General features: G+C 39.5%; 1 protein-coding gene across 1 annotated transcript in view; it reads left to right on the top strand.

The window, feature by feature from the left end:
* LOC137634449 (DNA cross-link repair 1 protein-like) overlaps nucleotides 1-17092 on the top strand; it is a 157894-nt gene that overhangs the window by 127909 nt on the left and 12893 nt on the right. Inside the window, exons 11-13 of the mRNA XM_068366849.1 lie at nucleotides 1303-1427; nucleotides 9230-9405; nucleotides 12743-12878. Coding sequence (XP_068222950.1) covers nucleotides 1303-1427; nucleotides 9230-9405; nucleotides 12743-12878 — 437 coding nt within the window. The remainder of the gene's footprint in view (nucleotides 1-1302; nucleotides 1428-9229; nucleotides 9406-12742; nucleotides 12879-17092) is intronic.

The following is a 17092-nucleotide window of genomic DNA, read 5'->3' on the forward strand; positions in this document are numbered from 1 at the left end:
TGTCGTACAGACTGACCATATATTATATGATCATTACCCAAGCCCTGTTTCCATGCAAGCTAGGACCAGAGAGGGCCAGGCAAAGGCTGCTGATTACTCAGCAGGTAGACCTACAGGCTCCCCCAAACCTTAGCTCACAAGGATGGTAAGGTTGCAGACACTGAAGGTACTAACAAGTCTCAGCGGGACTTGGACCCCCGTCTGGCAAACACGAGGCAGAGACGTTACCAATATATTACTTGGGCAAGTAATATTTCTTACATATATGTATTATCATGCAGCCCCCATTCTCTTGAATATAGTAAAATGTGGCCTCCAGGAATCAAACAGTTGCCCATGCCTGGTCTAAAGTAATTGAAGAATCTAGGGTTTTCTGGGAGGCTTTTGATTTTTTAGTGCACAGCAATCTTTCAGAACATTTACTGAAAGAAACACAATTAATACTAGACTCAACTTGAGGATTTAGGTTGGTAATGGAGCAGGTATAACCAGAGTTACTGTTTTAAAAGAGAATTCTCTGGATTCTGAACTTTTAACAAAGAAAGCTAGCGATGCTAGAGCTTATGAAGCTCAATTTCTATCGAAAGCTAGCTAATTATGTTAATTGTCTAAAGGTGGAGGCTAGTTATTATTGTTGTCATCCCTACTACAATTAACTAGCCTAGTCTTCTCCGGCTTGTCCCTTGAACTAACAGCAAGTTCCCTATGGCACTTTGCACTGTCAACTTGGTCGGCAGCCATTATAACATACTATCACAAGCAAGGTACAGTACTATGAGGAAAACATACTTTTCACAATGTTAATTAGATCACAGTATTATCCCAGACATGATGCACTAAGGGAATACAGTTAATGTACTTCCAGAAACAATTCTCTTGCTGACTCCACATAGTAATTGCTAAGAAAACAAGAGAAAGGTATCTTAATGCTCAATAATAAGCAAAAATATGGAGATGGTCTTATCAGTAGCCAGTCACTCGAAAAACAGGAGAAAAAAGTGCGTAAGTTACTACTTACACTTACCATAGAATGCTCTTTCCTTCATTAAATGTCTGTGTTTACTGAAGGGAAGAAACTATTAAGTTAGAATTTTACAGGTTAAAACTGATACAACTGAGCTTCTGGAGAGGAAGCAATATAAATATCAGGTGAGTATAGAAATAAGAAATTATAATACCGTGTGAAAATTTTTGCTTTTATTAAGTTTAAAAGAAAGTTATATGAGATATATGGTCTTAAAATTTTGTTTTATATCATTTTATAAGGAAGTATATTAATTGTAGCTATGTTCTGTTTCCTAGGTATTGCAATCCTTCTTATGATTTTCCAAGACAGGATGAAATAATAGAGAAGTGTGTTAACATTGCCACCTCCCACATTGGTATCAATCCAAAAACGCTCATTGCAGTGGGATCCTACACTATAGGTAAGTACTAAATGTTTTCCACACAATAAGTATGAATCCTGTACATATTTAATCCATTGGGAGAATGAAAGATTTGGTGGTTCTGGTAATTATGGATATGTATTTCATGTTACTCAAGTCTCTGGTAGAAGTGGAGCATTGAGAGGAGAGATTGAGATAAAGTGGGGTTTCTCTTGTAACGATTAATTTTATATCATCAGACACCGAGAACTTAAACATAGCAAGTTAAAACAACTGGAGTGGAAGTGTTGAAAGTGATGACACTGAGAAGATGATCTGAAAAGACAAGGAGCAGTTGTGCCAGGTTGTGTAAACAAAATCTAATGTTTAAGAAAGAATATTGGTTTGAAAATAAACTATAACCTTGTTTAAAAACTGGGGGATAAAAATGGATGTGAAAGCCTAAGCAGCATGAACTCTTTCTTCTTGAAAAACTATCCAAATTGTAACGCCTAAGAAAAGAGGAAGGTGAATCTCTGAAGCATTTGTTCTGCCGTGAATTATTTGGGCAAGAGAGATACATGGCCTTCAGGGCTCTCATGGAAGAAAAAATTTGTCACTTAAGTGGCTGTCTGAAAGTTATGTTAACCTTGAGATTTCAAGTTGCACAGGTAATGAAATCATAGAAGGTTGCAACGTATAAATCAAAATCAATCTGCTTGAGCCAAGAGTTTCCTGTAACTGCCTGGACTTAGAAGTATAATGGTTCCATGAAGGAAAAAAAGGAAATCTGAGCTAATTTCAAAAAGTGTAATGGGATACCAGTCATCTTTTATGAGAATTCAGAAGCTGTTATTTTTGTCTATAGAGACTCTTGAGAGCATGAAATCAATGGGTTAAAAGACTTGAATTGATAGGGTTAATAGAATAATAAGTTCAGTGTTTCAGTCACAGTGAGAAAATAAGATTTACTAAGACATGAAGTAACTGCAGGAGTTGCAAGCTTCCCAAAAGAAAAGGGTCTGTTATGGAAAGCCTTTTATATTGTGCAGAAGAAATCTATCTGTACTGGAATGGCTATATTGGTTTAATCTCAACTGAGCTCAGAGTCTTATCCTTTAAACTATAGAACAAAGACTGGCAGATGTAAGATGTACTTTAGACTGTTCTTGTTGAGTGTTGACTGAAACCTTGGTGCCAGAGACATGCAAATAGAAGTACTTTCTCAATTTCATAAAAGGATTAAAGTATTCATTCTGAAATTAACTGATGTTAAACCTCCTAGCTATTCAAACGATCATAGAAAGTGTTGACATCTTTATTGTGTAAACAATGATACAAAATATGAAGTGCGACAAGCACATGGTATACAACATCTGTCCTTAAGATAATTTTCAACTGGCAAATATCTACTTATAAACAGTAATAAATTTACAAATACAGTACTGTAATGATACTGGGGACATATATAATGCTATTGTTTCTCACATATCAATTACAGCAATAGAAAAATATTTTACTTTTATTTAGCATAACAACTACAGTATAGTCGCCATAATGCTATTGTGTCTCACATAACAATTACAGCAACAAAAAATATTTTCCTTATATTTAGCATAACAACTACAGTATAGTGGCCATTTCAAATGTAGATTAAACATATTTCTTCTTGACTATGAACATAAACGTTTACTAAAAATAAAACATATCAGGTTGTTTGGTAGGCTTAACTATTCGACCTGACCTAGTTATATATGGAGGGACAGTATTGAAATTAGTAGACTCAGGCATAGTGGTATGACTATCAATATTTGGGTATGGAAGGATGTAGGCTTTGGATGAGAAGTAGGACACGGTAAGGAATTTAGAACTGAGGGATTATGGCAGAGGTGAAGAGGCTGGTTGGTTGAGGGTGGTGAGCTTGACTCAGGTTCAACCGTGACGTCTGTGTGGACAAGAGGTTTCCTGTTTCTTCTTAAAATTTTTTATTTTCAGTAGAAACATTGTACGACCTAGGGCTGTTCTTTTTCTGCACGACCTCACCATAGCGTCCTTGGTGTCTTATATGGATTTTGTCTCCTGGTGGTAGACAATGTAAGCTGATAACACGGTGTCGGCGATCAAAGTCTTTGGAATATCTCTCCTTATACTCCTCCTTTTGTCTAGTAAGTTCCTTATTAATAGTGTATGGTTTAAGGATTTCCAGAATTGGTGGAAGTGTTGTCCTGAGCAATCTCAACATAAGCAGTTATGTTGCAAATCCATTGTGACTAGGTGTGTTCGGTATGCCAGAAGTCCTAAATAAGGATTAGAATCTTTCTTTAAGATATTTCTGTCCATTGGAACAGCTCGTTCAGCATCACCATTTGCTTGAGGATGTCATGGAGTAGTTATTACATGGGTAAATCCCCAATACTTTGCAAATAATTCCTCGGATGCATATTGCGGTTCATTGTCTGACACCAATACGTTAGGGGGTCCATGAGTGGCAAAAATTTCTCTCTGTGCAATAATGACATCACGAGAGACTGTAGGAAGCAGTTCCTTAAATTCAAGCCAATGTGAAGAATAGTCAGTCACCACGATGTAGTCCTTATTGAAATGGAATAGGTCAGTGCTAACACATTCTCAGACATCGTCTGTAGGTGACATTGACACAAGTGGTTTTTTTTGTTCATTTTGGTTAATAGAACATGACAGACACTTTCTACACATACTCTCAGTCTGCACAGTAATACCATTCCACCAGACCGAAGAGTTTGCACAGCCTTTACATTTGGTAATACCTAAATAACCTTGGTGTGTCTTGTCTAAGATGTCCAACTGTAGTCATTGAGAGATCACAATCCATGTGACGAACGTTTTTAGACCATCTTTACTTCACTTTAAGGGCTACTTATCTGGTCCTGTACAGCAGTGGAACCCTTCTCACTACAGGACCTCCACGGTTCTTTTATGATGTTCATTCTGGAGCATTTAACCTTTCACAATGCGTATTGTTCGCTTACTGTTTGATCAACACTGTCACAACACTCACAAAATAAGGTCTTCAGTTTTCTCTTGAAAGCCTTAATATCTTCAATTATTCGGATGTTTCGTGAAAGCCTATTGTATAGTCTCGGGGCTGCATATTCAAAGGCTCTAGAGCCGACAGTAGACTTGTATCTAGGTTCTGATAGTTTGAAACCATCCGTAACTATTCTCGTGTCAGGACGATTTGTTGGTTGCTCAATATGCAGCAATTCTCTTAGATATTTTGCACGACCGGTTCCGATAACTTGGTGGGTTATTGTGCATATTTAAATTCAATTCTCGCTTTAATCGGCAGCCAATGTTGATCAATTAGTACAGTATAGGAGTGATCCTTTCTCTAGGTGGGACACCTTTTATCAGTCTTGCTCCTCTTTTTATTATGTAGTGTAATTTTCTTAAGTTGTACTTTTGGTAGATTGTAGTAGATGGAATTACAATAGTCAATTCTGGTAATCACACAGTTCATCACAAGTTTCTTTATGGAACATTCATCCAGGTACTTTTTTATAAAAGCAATATTTCTTAGATGATAACCAGCAATTTTTACTACATTATTTATTTTGGCATTGAGAGACAAGTTACAGTCAAGAAATACACCTAGATCACAAACTTTACTAGATATCGGCACTGAGTCATTATTTATGTTTATTTGAATATCACCCAAGCTTCTCACAGTGTTTCTCTTTCTGGTTATCCCAATATGGCTTATAGAATAGGCTGATGTGGCATGACACATGGCCAGCCATTTTGAACATACTCTTTAATTTAAAAACACACTGCATCTTAGTCCTGGCTCTCTTTTACATCTGAAAGGCGATGATCTGTAACTGAAATGCTTTGGAGAACTTCTTATTTTGAATTTCCACCCTCCAAAAGAATCAGATCGTCTTCTGTAGGTTTTCCAACGGGTGCTCTTGATAAAGTATCTTCAGTGTACATGTAATGGATTTTCCCTGGTACATATTTAACAAGGAAAGAGTACCTCATATGTTGTAAGCAGAATCCCAGGATACGAGCTGGTAAATTGGATAAATCTGTGGAAGATAACAATGGCACCAAGGGTCTCTGATCTGTCTCAATATTAAAATTGGTCCCCAAGATATAATCCGAAAAACGTTCATATGCCCATGTTGCAGTAAGGGCTTCCTTCTCTATCGCATCATAGTTCTCTTCAGCTGGAGTGAGAGAACAAGAGGCAGTGCTAATTTTGCATTGGTTTCCCTGGTCATTTTCTTGTAGTAGAGCGGCTCCAATTCCATGATGATTTGCGTCCAAAGCAACTATGCAAGGTTTGTTGGTGCTATAATGTACAAAGAGTTCAGTTGAGTTGAGTTTTTCTTTTAGTGTTTCGAAGGCAATCTCCTGTGGTTGACCCCATAGCCATTGGTTATCCTTTCAGAGTAGTTGTTGCAATAGCTCATTAATGACTGCAAGATTTGGCAGGAATTTTGCAAGTTGGTTCACATTGCCATTAAATTGCTGCAGTTCTGTTACATTTTCAGGAGTAGGAAACTTGAGAATACTTTTAATTTTTAATTTCTGCAAGATTTTCGTCAACAAAGGCCATTGGATGTACCTCTTTTCTCACTGCCTTGTTCAGTGATGTGAGCTTGACGAAAAACCTTATGTGATTAATTGGCTTGTTGGCTACTACTAATCCAGAGCACCACTCAGTTAGTTTACTAACTTTTGAAATTATTTTGTGCTGCTCCATCTTAGCCAATTTCTCCTTAACTACTGGCAGAAGAGTGTAAGGGTTACAAGGGGGTATAGAGGCAGGAAGGAGCTGTGTCCTTTCAAAGTGGAATCCTGTATAAATCTGGAAGACCTAGTCCCTTAAATAGCTTGGGAAATTTCTGCTGCACATTTTCTAATTCAACTGAATGAACAACCTCAGAGACAGTTTTTTTTTTACAGAACAATGGTGTCTGGAAAATTTGGACAATAGGTTTCTCCACTGGTTCTTCATAACATGCAATGTCTCTGTGACGACTGTCTTGGTCTTGAATTTGTGCATCTTGTAGCTTGCCCAGAACAAGGTCAGAGAGATTAGTGTTACCAGGTCCACAAAACCTGGCTCTACTAAGTTCCAGTTGTGTATATGCAACCCAAGGCATGTGCTATCCAACAACGGTAATTTTCGACCCCCTTTCAAATTTTGCACTCTGTTATGTTGTTATGAGATTAATGTTACCAGGTCTGCAAAACCTGGCTCTACTAGTTTCCAGTTGTGTATAAGCAACCCAAGGCATGTGCTCTCCAACAACGGTAATTTTCGACCCCTATCAAATTGTGAACTCTTTTATGTTGTTATTAACCTTGATGTCAGCTGTCCGAAAATCCTCTTTCGTTCCGTGACTAAACAAACCTTACGCTATTTAATAGGGATTATCTTTCGACGAAGCTGGAAAACTAACCTTTAAGATTTTAATGCGAGGTGGCAACTGGGTACCCCCACTCACTCACACAGTGATATTTCACCACTTTTTCTTTTGGCTGTGGTGAAACCAGATGTATCCGCTCTCAGCTTCCGCTAAGACTTGGGCATACAGACCATTACATTTCAAACTGCTGTCTCTCTTGCAGGTGTGATTGTTCTCTTTGACACTCCTCATGATGTGTGTTCAGGACCTAAAGGGCGTACTTGTGGCACCTTCATGTCCTTGGTCAAGACCGATCCCCATCCCTTGTGTCTGACCTGCAGAGGGCGTCATTGGGAGGAGGATTCCATTTGCGACGAGTGTAGGGAGTGGTCTGTCTCCCAGTGGGAGAGGCTCAGGTGTCGGCAAAAGAAGAAGTCTAAGAGAGACCCTTCGCCTTCGTGGTCTTCCTCGAGGGCTATGAGACCTCGGACTTCTTCTCTCACCCTGTGACCTCTTCCTGAAGCTCCTCCTCGATCTGACTCTTCTGTGGGCCAGATGAGTAGCAGGTTAAACCGCTTAATTCCTTGGCAATCTCAGGTTACCAGGGATGTTGTTGCTTCCCTAGATAAGCACCTTTGTCCCCGCCCTGCGGCGAGTCTTTTTCACTTTCAGATGTGTTACAGGCTTGGCCGTCATTAGGTGTGGCTAGACCCCCTTCTAAGGAAGTCCTCCTTGATTTCTTATAGTGGACTGCCGAGAGGGATCCTGTTCCTGCTGCCCTTGTTGTTGCCGTCTCTTCTCCTGTTGATGCGCTGGCTGTGTGTGAGGCCCATATCTTACCATCCCCTGTTCCAGCCAGTGTTGTTCATGACCCTCGCACCCATTCACCCTCTCTTCGACGACCTCCTGCTGACGACGAGTCCTCACATCATACCTCTCGACCCGAAAGAACCTGCTCACGAAGTTTTCACTTCGAAACGAGATGCGAAGAATTTTATGACTCATCACGGAAAATGTTTCGGACAAGGATAGGAGGTACGTTATGAGCTCGACCGTGTCCGAGACTGATTTTAAAATTCACGCACTGCCAGCCCGTAAACTCGCCACCAACCTCCTGCGCTCCCATTGGTTATCTCTATATTCAGATGCTAGTTACCACCATAAGATCCTACTCTCCTATTGATCAGCCTCTACTGTACTGTATCCCATCATGCATCTACGCATTGGCGTTCCTCTTCCATTTCGTTTCGGCAGCAGTAACGTACGCATTGATTTGGTGTTTGTGATTTTGATTTTGCTTTCGTAACTACTGTACTGTATCGTGTGTGATATTACGTTACGTTATTAGCCATGGATCCCAAGAAAGAAGAGGATGATGCTTTCTATGGAGACGAAGATGGAAATAATCAAGAAATTCGAGGCTGGTATGCAGTTGTGTGATCCCAAAGGAATATGGCCGAAATCCATCTACAATAGGAATGATCCTGAAGCAGAAAGAAGCCATCAAAGCAGCAACTCCTTTTAAGGGCCAGGCTCTTCTATTGCTTATTTATTTAACCCCCTGTGTAGGGTATGCCGCTGCCACAGTCGTTACCCACTGTTGGGATGTCTGATGCTGGTAAGTTACACAATGGAGCACCTTTCTTTGACTACTACTGACAAGAAGTTCCTCTATCCTTCTTGCAAAGGCAGTATGGAGCAGTGTTTTATGAAACCTTTTGCTTCATGTTCCTGGTTTGAAACTTCCAAAAATCATCTCATTGATAGGAAGATAGGATGTCCATGACATAGTGCTGGCTTCCTTTTTAGGATAGATTATCTGAGGCCTTAACAGTTTCTCCATCCCCAGGTTGACCTACTAGGAGGTTCTTGAAGTTGCCTACCTCACTCTCATACGGTTTTCCTTTGCCCCACGTCATTAACCAGCTTCAGTACCTTGTTAACAATTCAATTGCTTTTATAGCTTGTTTTGATGTTATCTGCTATGCTAAAGGACTCCGGTTTGTATAGTTAGGAAAAATACATATTACTATTTAAAAGATTTATATTTTCTTGGAAAGATTAACTAAAAGGGTAATACCAATATGAATACTGCACCACTTATACATAGAGAATAGCAGAAGTATGAGTAGTAAAATTTTCTTAGGTTGATAGCTTGTCAGAAATTTCTGAACATTTCAAATTATCTGGATATGAATAAAGCTGTAGATTACAGATAAGGAAATGTGATTAGTTAAGTGCATAGAAGACTATTTTTAAAAACATTAAGATTATTAAATTTCACTTCAGTTTTAAAAGTTTTCTCAGATTTTACTGTACAGTTAGCTTATTGACAAACTATTTTCCTTTAAATGTTACAAAATACTCAAGTATGTGAATAAATGCATAAACTGTAGAAAGGTAAATATGGGTTTCAGATTCTTATATAATTAATGTATAGTATTTTTATTTTAATTGAAATAACAGGTAAAGAACGTGTCTTTCGAGCCATTGCCAGTGAACTTGATTGCCGCATATGGGCAAGTGGCGATAAGCAGAAAATTTTACGATGTATTGAAGATGACGAAATTACTAAAAGGTTAACATCGGATAAATTCAGTGCAAGGGTCCATGTTATAAAAATGAATGAGATCAATCCCAAGGTATTTGCTTTAATGTTTTTTATTACACTGTACATGTTTACTTTCATAATCTGTAGTATTATTTTATCTCTATACACCATTTTGGGTTAACAATTTTATGTAAACAAGTAATCTGGACAAATATCTACTGGATAGAGCAGTTTTATTTATAAAACTCAACTTTCATAACTTATCTGGTACATGATGTAGAAGAGTTACAAAAAAGTAAAGACTAAACCACTTTTCCAGTTGAAAAATTACAAAACAAACTGTTGTTATTACATTTTCAAGTCCAGAATTTTCAGAGTTGGAATCAAAGCTGCCCTTTCCAAATCAACCCTAACTCCCGACCTTTCCAACAATCTGAGTAGCTACACATGTTGAAACTGAATTCTTTCTAACAAAGAATTAAGAAATAGACTGTCGTCCAAGTACGAAAGAACCTCGATTCCCTGACAATTCTTCTTCACCCAAGGGGTTAACTACTGCACTGTAATTGTTCATTGGCTACTTTCCTCTTGGTACGGGTAGAAGAGACTCTTTAGCTATGGTAAGCAGCTCTTCTAGGAGAAGGACACTCCAAAATCAAACCATTGTTCTCTATTCTTGGGTAGTGCCATAGCCTCTGTACCATGGTCTTACACTGCCTTGGGTTAGAGTTCTGTTGCTTGAGGGTACACTCGGGCACACTTTTCTATCTAGTTCCTCTTCCTCTTGTTCTCTTAAAGTTTTTATAGTTTAAATAGGAAATATTTATTTGAATATTGGTACTATTCCTAAAATATTTTATTTTTCCTTATTTTCTTATTTCCTTTCCTCACTGGGCTATTTTCCCTGTTGGGGCCCCTGGGCTTATAGCATCCTGCTTTTCCAACTAGGGTTGTAGCTTAGCATTTAATAATAATAATGATAATAAATATCAGCTATTTCAAGATTGGAGCTATCATTCTGGTGAAGATTAGTGGAACTGTTGTGAGACTTGAATGCATGCACTGAATTTGAAAACTATAGGGCATTCACAAACTGAAGGATATTCCTTGGATTTGCTGTATAGGAATGTGGAATTACTCATCTGTCAAGTTTGTCCAGAACACTTATTCTTTTTCCTTATCGCCCCCAAGATTGTTGAAGGTGTTTCCATAAAAAAAACTTTGTGAGAATGTTAACCCTTTTACCCCCAGGCTTTGGAAATTTCCAACCCTTAACCCCCAAGGGGTTATTTTTTTCCCAGCACATTTTGCAGTATATTTTTTTTAAATTGCTCTAACAGCCTTAATTTTTGTCATAGAGAGGTCTGGTTGGTCTCATTCTCTTGGAAAATGCCTGAATTTTTAAAAAAATATGTAAACAATATGAAAAAAAAATTTTTATGGGGGTAAAGGGATGGGTTTTGTGAAACGTACCAGTACGTCCTTTGGGGGTAAAAGGGTTAACTTGTTTAGAATCAAAACACCTAGAACCAATCTCCAACCTCCCAACACATTGAGGACTGGGAAAAAATCTGCTTTAAAAACCATGAAGATGGATCCAGTACCCTTTATATCAGACTCATCTCTAGGAGTTTTACAAATGACATCTTGGCAAAGGTATTGGTTTCTTGGATAAGGAAGGATTTGTGGACAGAACTATTCAATAGCCTTCTTTAACCACGGACAGCACCATTGGCATGGGAAGCAGTCTTTTCTATACTGATAAAATTGGGACAACCTTTCTCCCACAAGAAGCTATAAGGAAAGACAACCATACTGATTTCATTAAAGTTCAGTGAATCTTAGTGGCATTTGGCTGAAATGCTTGTTGGAGGAAAATTCTGATGGGTTACCAATGTTACAAAACAAATTGTTTGGAGGAGAAAAATTAAGTCTTAAATGAAGTAATTTTGAGACATAAATTACAGGACAATTGAGAAAAACGGACAGTTTTTTAGAAAGCAACTTCAAAGCATACTTTGTGTTTGGAAACTTACTTCTGTATTCACATTTTCTATTCTAACCATATCAAATAAAGGTCCCTAAATAAGGAAAAGAAATCGTGGTGTCTTCCTGTGTATAAGACACTAACCTAACCATAGAAAAACACACTTGTTCCCAACTCATAACCAGAATATTCACCAAGGCTAATGTACCCTCTAAAGATCTGTTTGAAATAGTTTTTTATAAACAAGTTAGTTTATCCAAAATGAAATCAAGGTCTTGAAGACCAATACACTGTCCTTCTGTAAGTGCCATTACAAAAGAGAGCATTTCAATGCATTCTCCATTTTAGTATCAACAAACAATATTTATTCAATTACCTTGAAAACAGTTATTTAAATACAGTACTATCTTGGTTTACGATGCTGGCCAAGTGGTAGTCACTGTCTCTACAAGCTTGCTGGACCAGGGTTCGATTCCCAGCCGGTCACAAGCTCTTGTCTTTGTGTGATTTCGCCTGGGGCTCTGATCCCGAGGTCGTTAAGAGAATCCAGACATTAATGTAGCAAAAATATATGGCTTATTTGAATATATATATATATATATATATATATATATATATATATATATATATATATATATATATATATATATATATATCTCCACTGTAAAGAGTTCAAGGTTTGTATAGTTGGGAAAAATACAAATTATTTCCAAATTTGTCATCATTTGAAACATATAGTATGTCCATCGGTTGTCTAGGGGGTGAAGACTGGGGACGTATGTCATCGGTCATCTAGGAATTATTATGATCAGATACCATCCAAACATATCTCTTCATAAGAGGAACAGTAGGCAATCACATCCTTCATAACGATTATCTAAATCACTATATTCCGATATGACACGAATAGAATGAGTACCTCTCACATAAATTACTAACAAATCTATATGTCATCTTTTATCACTAACAAGCTAAATCACAAAAAAAAACATCCAGTCTGGAGGGGCGCACATCGATGTCTTTTAATCAGTCAACAAAAACCCTGCAATGACAAAGAGGCTGGTGTGTACCCAAGCTGAGGTTATTGCCATTTACCACCTTATTATCTCAATATTGTACTATAAAAGCCTAAGCCTATTGAAAGGAAATAAAACTCAAAATTTTTAGTTTTAGAATATATGTCAATAAAAATCAGGCTTTGAGAGAAAACCACTATGAAAATTAGGGGAGTCTCAAAAAGGTAATCGTATAAATGCAGCATAAAGAGATGCAGGCCCTTTATATGCATTTTTTGTAAATTGATGTTCATGTAAGAAATTATGATGCTGTTTAACCAAATTTTATGCCATTTAATGATGCGTTTGGAAATGCATCAATTTTATAAAATTGTGATTCAATGAGGACCTTGACCTATCTGGTGATTTTTTTTTTTCTTTTACAGGTATTGTCTGATTATGTTAACAGCATGTCTCCAAAGTACAATGAAGTGGTAGCTATACGCCCAACTGGTTGGGAACACTCAGGAAACAATGAAACAAGCTTTTCACCTAAAAGATTTGGTGGTGTTTATATCTATGGTTTGTACAATACAATTTTTAGTCCAATTGATTTTTTTTTATTTGATTAATTTATATGATTATTGTTTAAAATAGCCAATTTTATATCTTAATGAATCCCAAACACTTCATTCCAAAATATGAACATTATCTGTAGGTTGAACAGCAGCTCTGCTCATGCATGTCTATGAATTCTTGATATGGAACCTCTACATACGATTACCTTTACATACGATTGTTCCAACATCCGAAGTAAAATTCAATCAAATTTTCGTCTTGACACCCGATGTCATGCTCCAACATCCGACGTAAATCTTGTTTACGCCGGTAGACGGCAGCACGTTGGAGGGACGCCATTAAGCGTCGAGTCGGTCAGTTCTCTGTTCTGATGCACGTCGTGTGGTTGTCCTCTGTTCGGTCTGTTATTAACAGTGCTTATTATCTTCCTTTTCTCACGTTTCATTTTTTATTTTACGTATAGTCATGGGTCCTAACAAGCTTAGTTTCGGTACAGGTATTAGTAGTGGTGAGAAAAGGAAGAAGGCAATGCTTTCATTAGAATTGAAGCAAGAAATTATAGAAAAACATGAGCACGGTGTGCGTGTGAGTGATCTGACTAAACAATATGTCCGGAATACTGTAGGTCTATGATCTCGATGATCATCAAGCAGAAGGAACCCATTAAAGCAGTCAAACCATCGAAGGGGATCAAAGTGAAGCAAAGAAAACTAAGATTGAGAGAGAGAGAGAGAGAGTGATGATGTTTATTGTCGAGCATGCAATAAAACAAGCTGAATAAGTGAATCCTTCAAATAAGTTTTAAAAAGTTCTCTCTCTCTCTCTCTCTCTCTCTCTCTCTCTCTCTCTCTCTCTCTCTCTCTCTCTCTCTCTCTCTCTCTCTCTCTCTCTCTCTCTCTCTCTCTCTCGAATCCTATTTGAAGGCAGGTAAATCTGGTGAGTTTATCTGGTCTTTAATATATATAGAGAGAGAGAGAGAGGGAGGGAGGGATCATCTCTCTCTCTCTCTCTCTCTCTCTCTCTCTCTCTCTCTCTCTCTCTCTCTCTCAGTGTTCTTTCATTACAAAGAAGCGTCGTATTCAAGTGATGAAAATAAAAAATCAAAAAGAAAAAAAAAATGTAAAAAAATATAAATTATAAAAAAAATTAAGTTAAATTAGGTTAAAGGTCACGTAGTGTAAGTTAGAGTAAGTTACGGTATGGTATCGCAATCACCATCTCTACCTCCTCGCCGACCGTCCGTCTCCTCCTGCGTAGCATATCCTACACATGTGCTGGCCTGTATCTAAGGTAAAGTGACAATAGAAACCCCTTTTATGGGCTCAAGCCATGTCGTCCTGATGGAAGGTTCCTATAAGTAGCTTCCTAAGGGATATTTGACTACAGTGATACTCCCAGAAAATTTACTTATAGGTCTCCAGAATTCTAACTCCTGGCGCGAATATCCTTAAAATTTCTCCTAAGGATATCGCATAAATCAGGGGACGTATATCTTGATACGACACATAGCAATCTTCACCCCGTATAGCGTTTTCGCTTCGAGGGGGAGAGTGGCAAAAATAGAAGAGGAGCCGTTATCAAGGTTACCCTTCCTCCCATACTACTACGAGTATCTAGATGGCGCTGTATGTCAACCCAGCGCGCTATTCCTATAGTTGTAGCGGTCTCGCACGGTGATTTTCCCTGTTGCTCTCTCGTTACACTTTGGTTTTTCTGGATATATCATGCAATCTCCAGCCTCTTCTGCCTCTGGAAAGTTGAGTATTTGATCTTTACAGTGTATAAATTTTAACTCCTGCCTCACAGTGAAATTAGATTTATTGTAAGAGTTGAAGCTTCGCCTTCACCGGAGGCGCCATGGCCGCTGTCGTTCTTAACGCATGTGTTATTTAGTTAGCCTGAACGACTTTCGCGGTTTTAATAGCATGAATATTTACAAAGCTATTCAGTTATATATTCTAGGAAGTTATATATTATGCCGATTGTATTCTTTAAAGTTTCGGCGATTTAGGTAACCGAACCTTGCCCGCATTAGGCTTCCTAGCCTACGCGCTTTAGTTTACCTTCATGCATGATATAGACCGGCATTCCTAGTTGTAATAGCAATTAAATATGAAGCTGTTTAGGCAATTTATACTTGTAAGATATATTGATTGCATATATTTCCTCTTCGTCATCGATCGTATACGAGAGAGTTTTGGCGTTTAAGGTAACCGAATTTCGCCTGGCACTAGGCTACTAGCGTAGGTGCTTTAGTATACTTTCATACATGTTCCCGGTTTACCCTCGTGTATCATTTTATCAATTCAGGCAGAGATAGATATCTCCTAGAATTATTATATAAATCGATACTCGTCTCCAGTGGAGATTTAAGGGTAATCCCTTCTCCCCTCTGAGTGCAGCCATAGGCTACAACCCTATCTTGGTCTTGCCATTGAGTAGACACTCCGGCTTGACTAGGCTAGTGTTTTCTGTCTCTTTCCCTGGCCGGTAGATAGCCGACTTTGGGTTTTTGACACAACCTCAGAGTATTCAATCTTTTGCCGGTGGCTGGCCGGCAGGGTGAGTAATCACTCCCCTGCCGGCCTCAGCTGCCGGCATAGGAGGCTAGACCTCCCTAGGCCGCACTTGAAGTGGTATGATGCAGCCACCTTCTCCCTGCGGTCTAGAAGACTAGTCCTGTGCTCGCAGACCCTAGGCTGAAGAATATACATTCTTCTGCCGCCTAGGATGGCGCTGGCACTGAAACGATGTTTCTCCCAGGTTGAGAGGGGGCGGCAAGCCTGCCGCCTCCCCCTTAACTCTATTGGCAGACCCTAGGTTGAAGAATAGATATTCTTCTGCCGCCTAGGACAGCGCCGATATTGAAACAGAGTTTCTTCCTTGTGTGGTAGGACCAGCAACCCTGCTGCCTCCTTCCACACTTCATACAGGACCCTTTTCCCTACCCCCTCTGTCCTTTAGCGATGGTCTAGCCATCGCAACCCTTTGGCCGTCGTCCTACAATCTCGTCGCTTCCCGGCGGGTTGTGTTGTCGGCCGGGGCTCCTACATAGCAGCTGTTTAGTCGCTCAGCCTTCCCTTATGGACACAAGGCTCCGGGAAAAGCTGTGCCGGCTGGGCCGGCTGCTGGTGGGAGACCCCTATTCTGTAGAGTGTTTTCAGTCCTCTCTTTGTGTTTGGATAGAAGCCTGAATGTTACATTCACCCCTTCCATTTGAACCCTCCTTCTAGAGGAAGGCAGTAAGGTAAAGTACTTACACCCTTATTTAAGGTACCCTTCACTCCATGCTTTCTCTCTCTCTGTCAGCTAGTGCCGCCAGAGACTAACCCAGCCGGCAGATGCCGGCCAGGTCAGTGCTGCTGGGCACTACCCCAGCTGGCAGATGCCGGCCGGGTCGGTGTCGCCGGGCACTACCCCATCTGGCAGATGCCGGCCGGGTCGGTGCCGCCGGCCACTACACCAGCCGGCAGATGTCGGCCGGGTCGGTGCCACCGGGCACTACCCCAGCCGGCGTGCCGCCAGGTGCTAGCCTAGTCGGCAGATGCCGGCCGGGTCGGTGCTGCCAGGCACTACCCCAGCTGGCAGATGCCGGCTGGGTCAGTGCCGCCGGGCTATCCCCCCGCCGAGACGCCGGCTGGATTGGCCACCAGGTGCTAGCCTAGCCGGTGACATGCCAGCTAAAACTACAGTATATGATTATACAGTAGCCAGTATATTTGCAGTACATGTATAGATCATACTGCAGACAGAAAATTGTAGTATATATTATACAGTAGTTATTTTCCAACATACAATGTGTATCCTTGCACAGTCTTTTGTTGAGACCAATTATATATTGAAAGAAAGATTTCTTTCAACAAACTGATAGATGATCAGTTACCATTTACCCACATTATTAAAACCTTGGGAAAGGCCAGTGTTAAGTTACACTTATCTACCCCTAGAGATTAGAACCCTTCCCTTGGGTTTCCTGAATAGGAAAACTCTAGGTTTTAATTTTGGGGGAGGTCTCAGCAATTGACTGGATGGGAAATACAAGTATGTCTTTCCTAGTTCCTTTCTAGCTTGTCTACCCTAAGCTATAATGCAATAATATTAATGATAATATTTATATAGTTTACCAATTGAGATAAACTACCGCATACTCATTTAATTTTCCTCTCTTTACAGGAGGACCATCCTAAGTGCCAAGTAGTCTTCTGCAACTTGAGGAG

Source organism: Palaemon carinicauda, chromosome 44, assembly GCF_036898095.1.
Source record: "Palaemon carinicauda isolate YSFRI2023 chromosome 44, ASM3689809v2, whole genome shotgun sequence".
NCBI classification, from domain to species: Eukaryota; Metazoa; Arthropoda; class Malacostraca; order Decapoda; family Palaemonidae; genus Palaemon; species Palaemon carinicauda.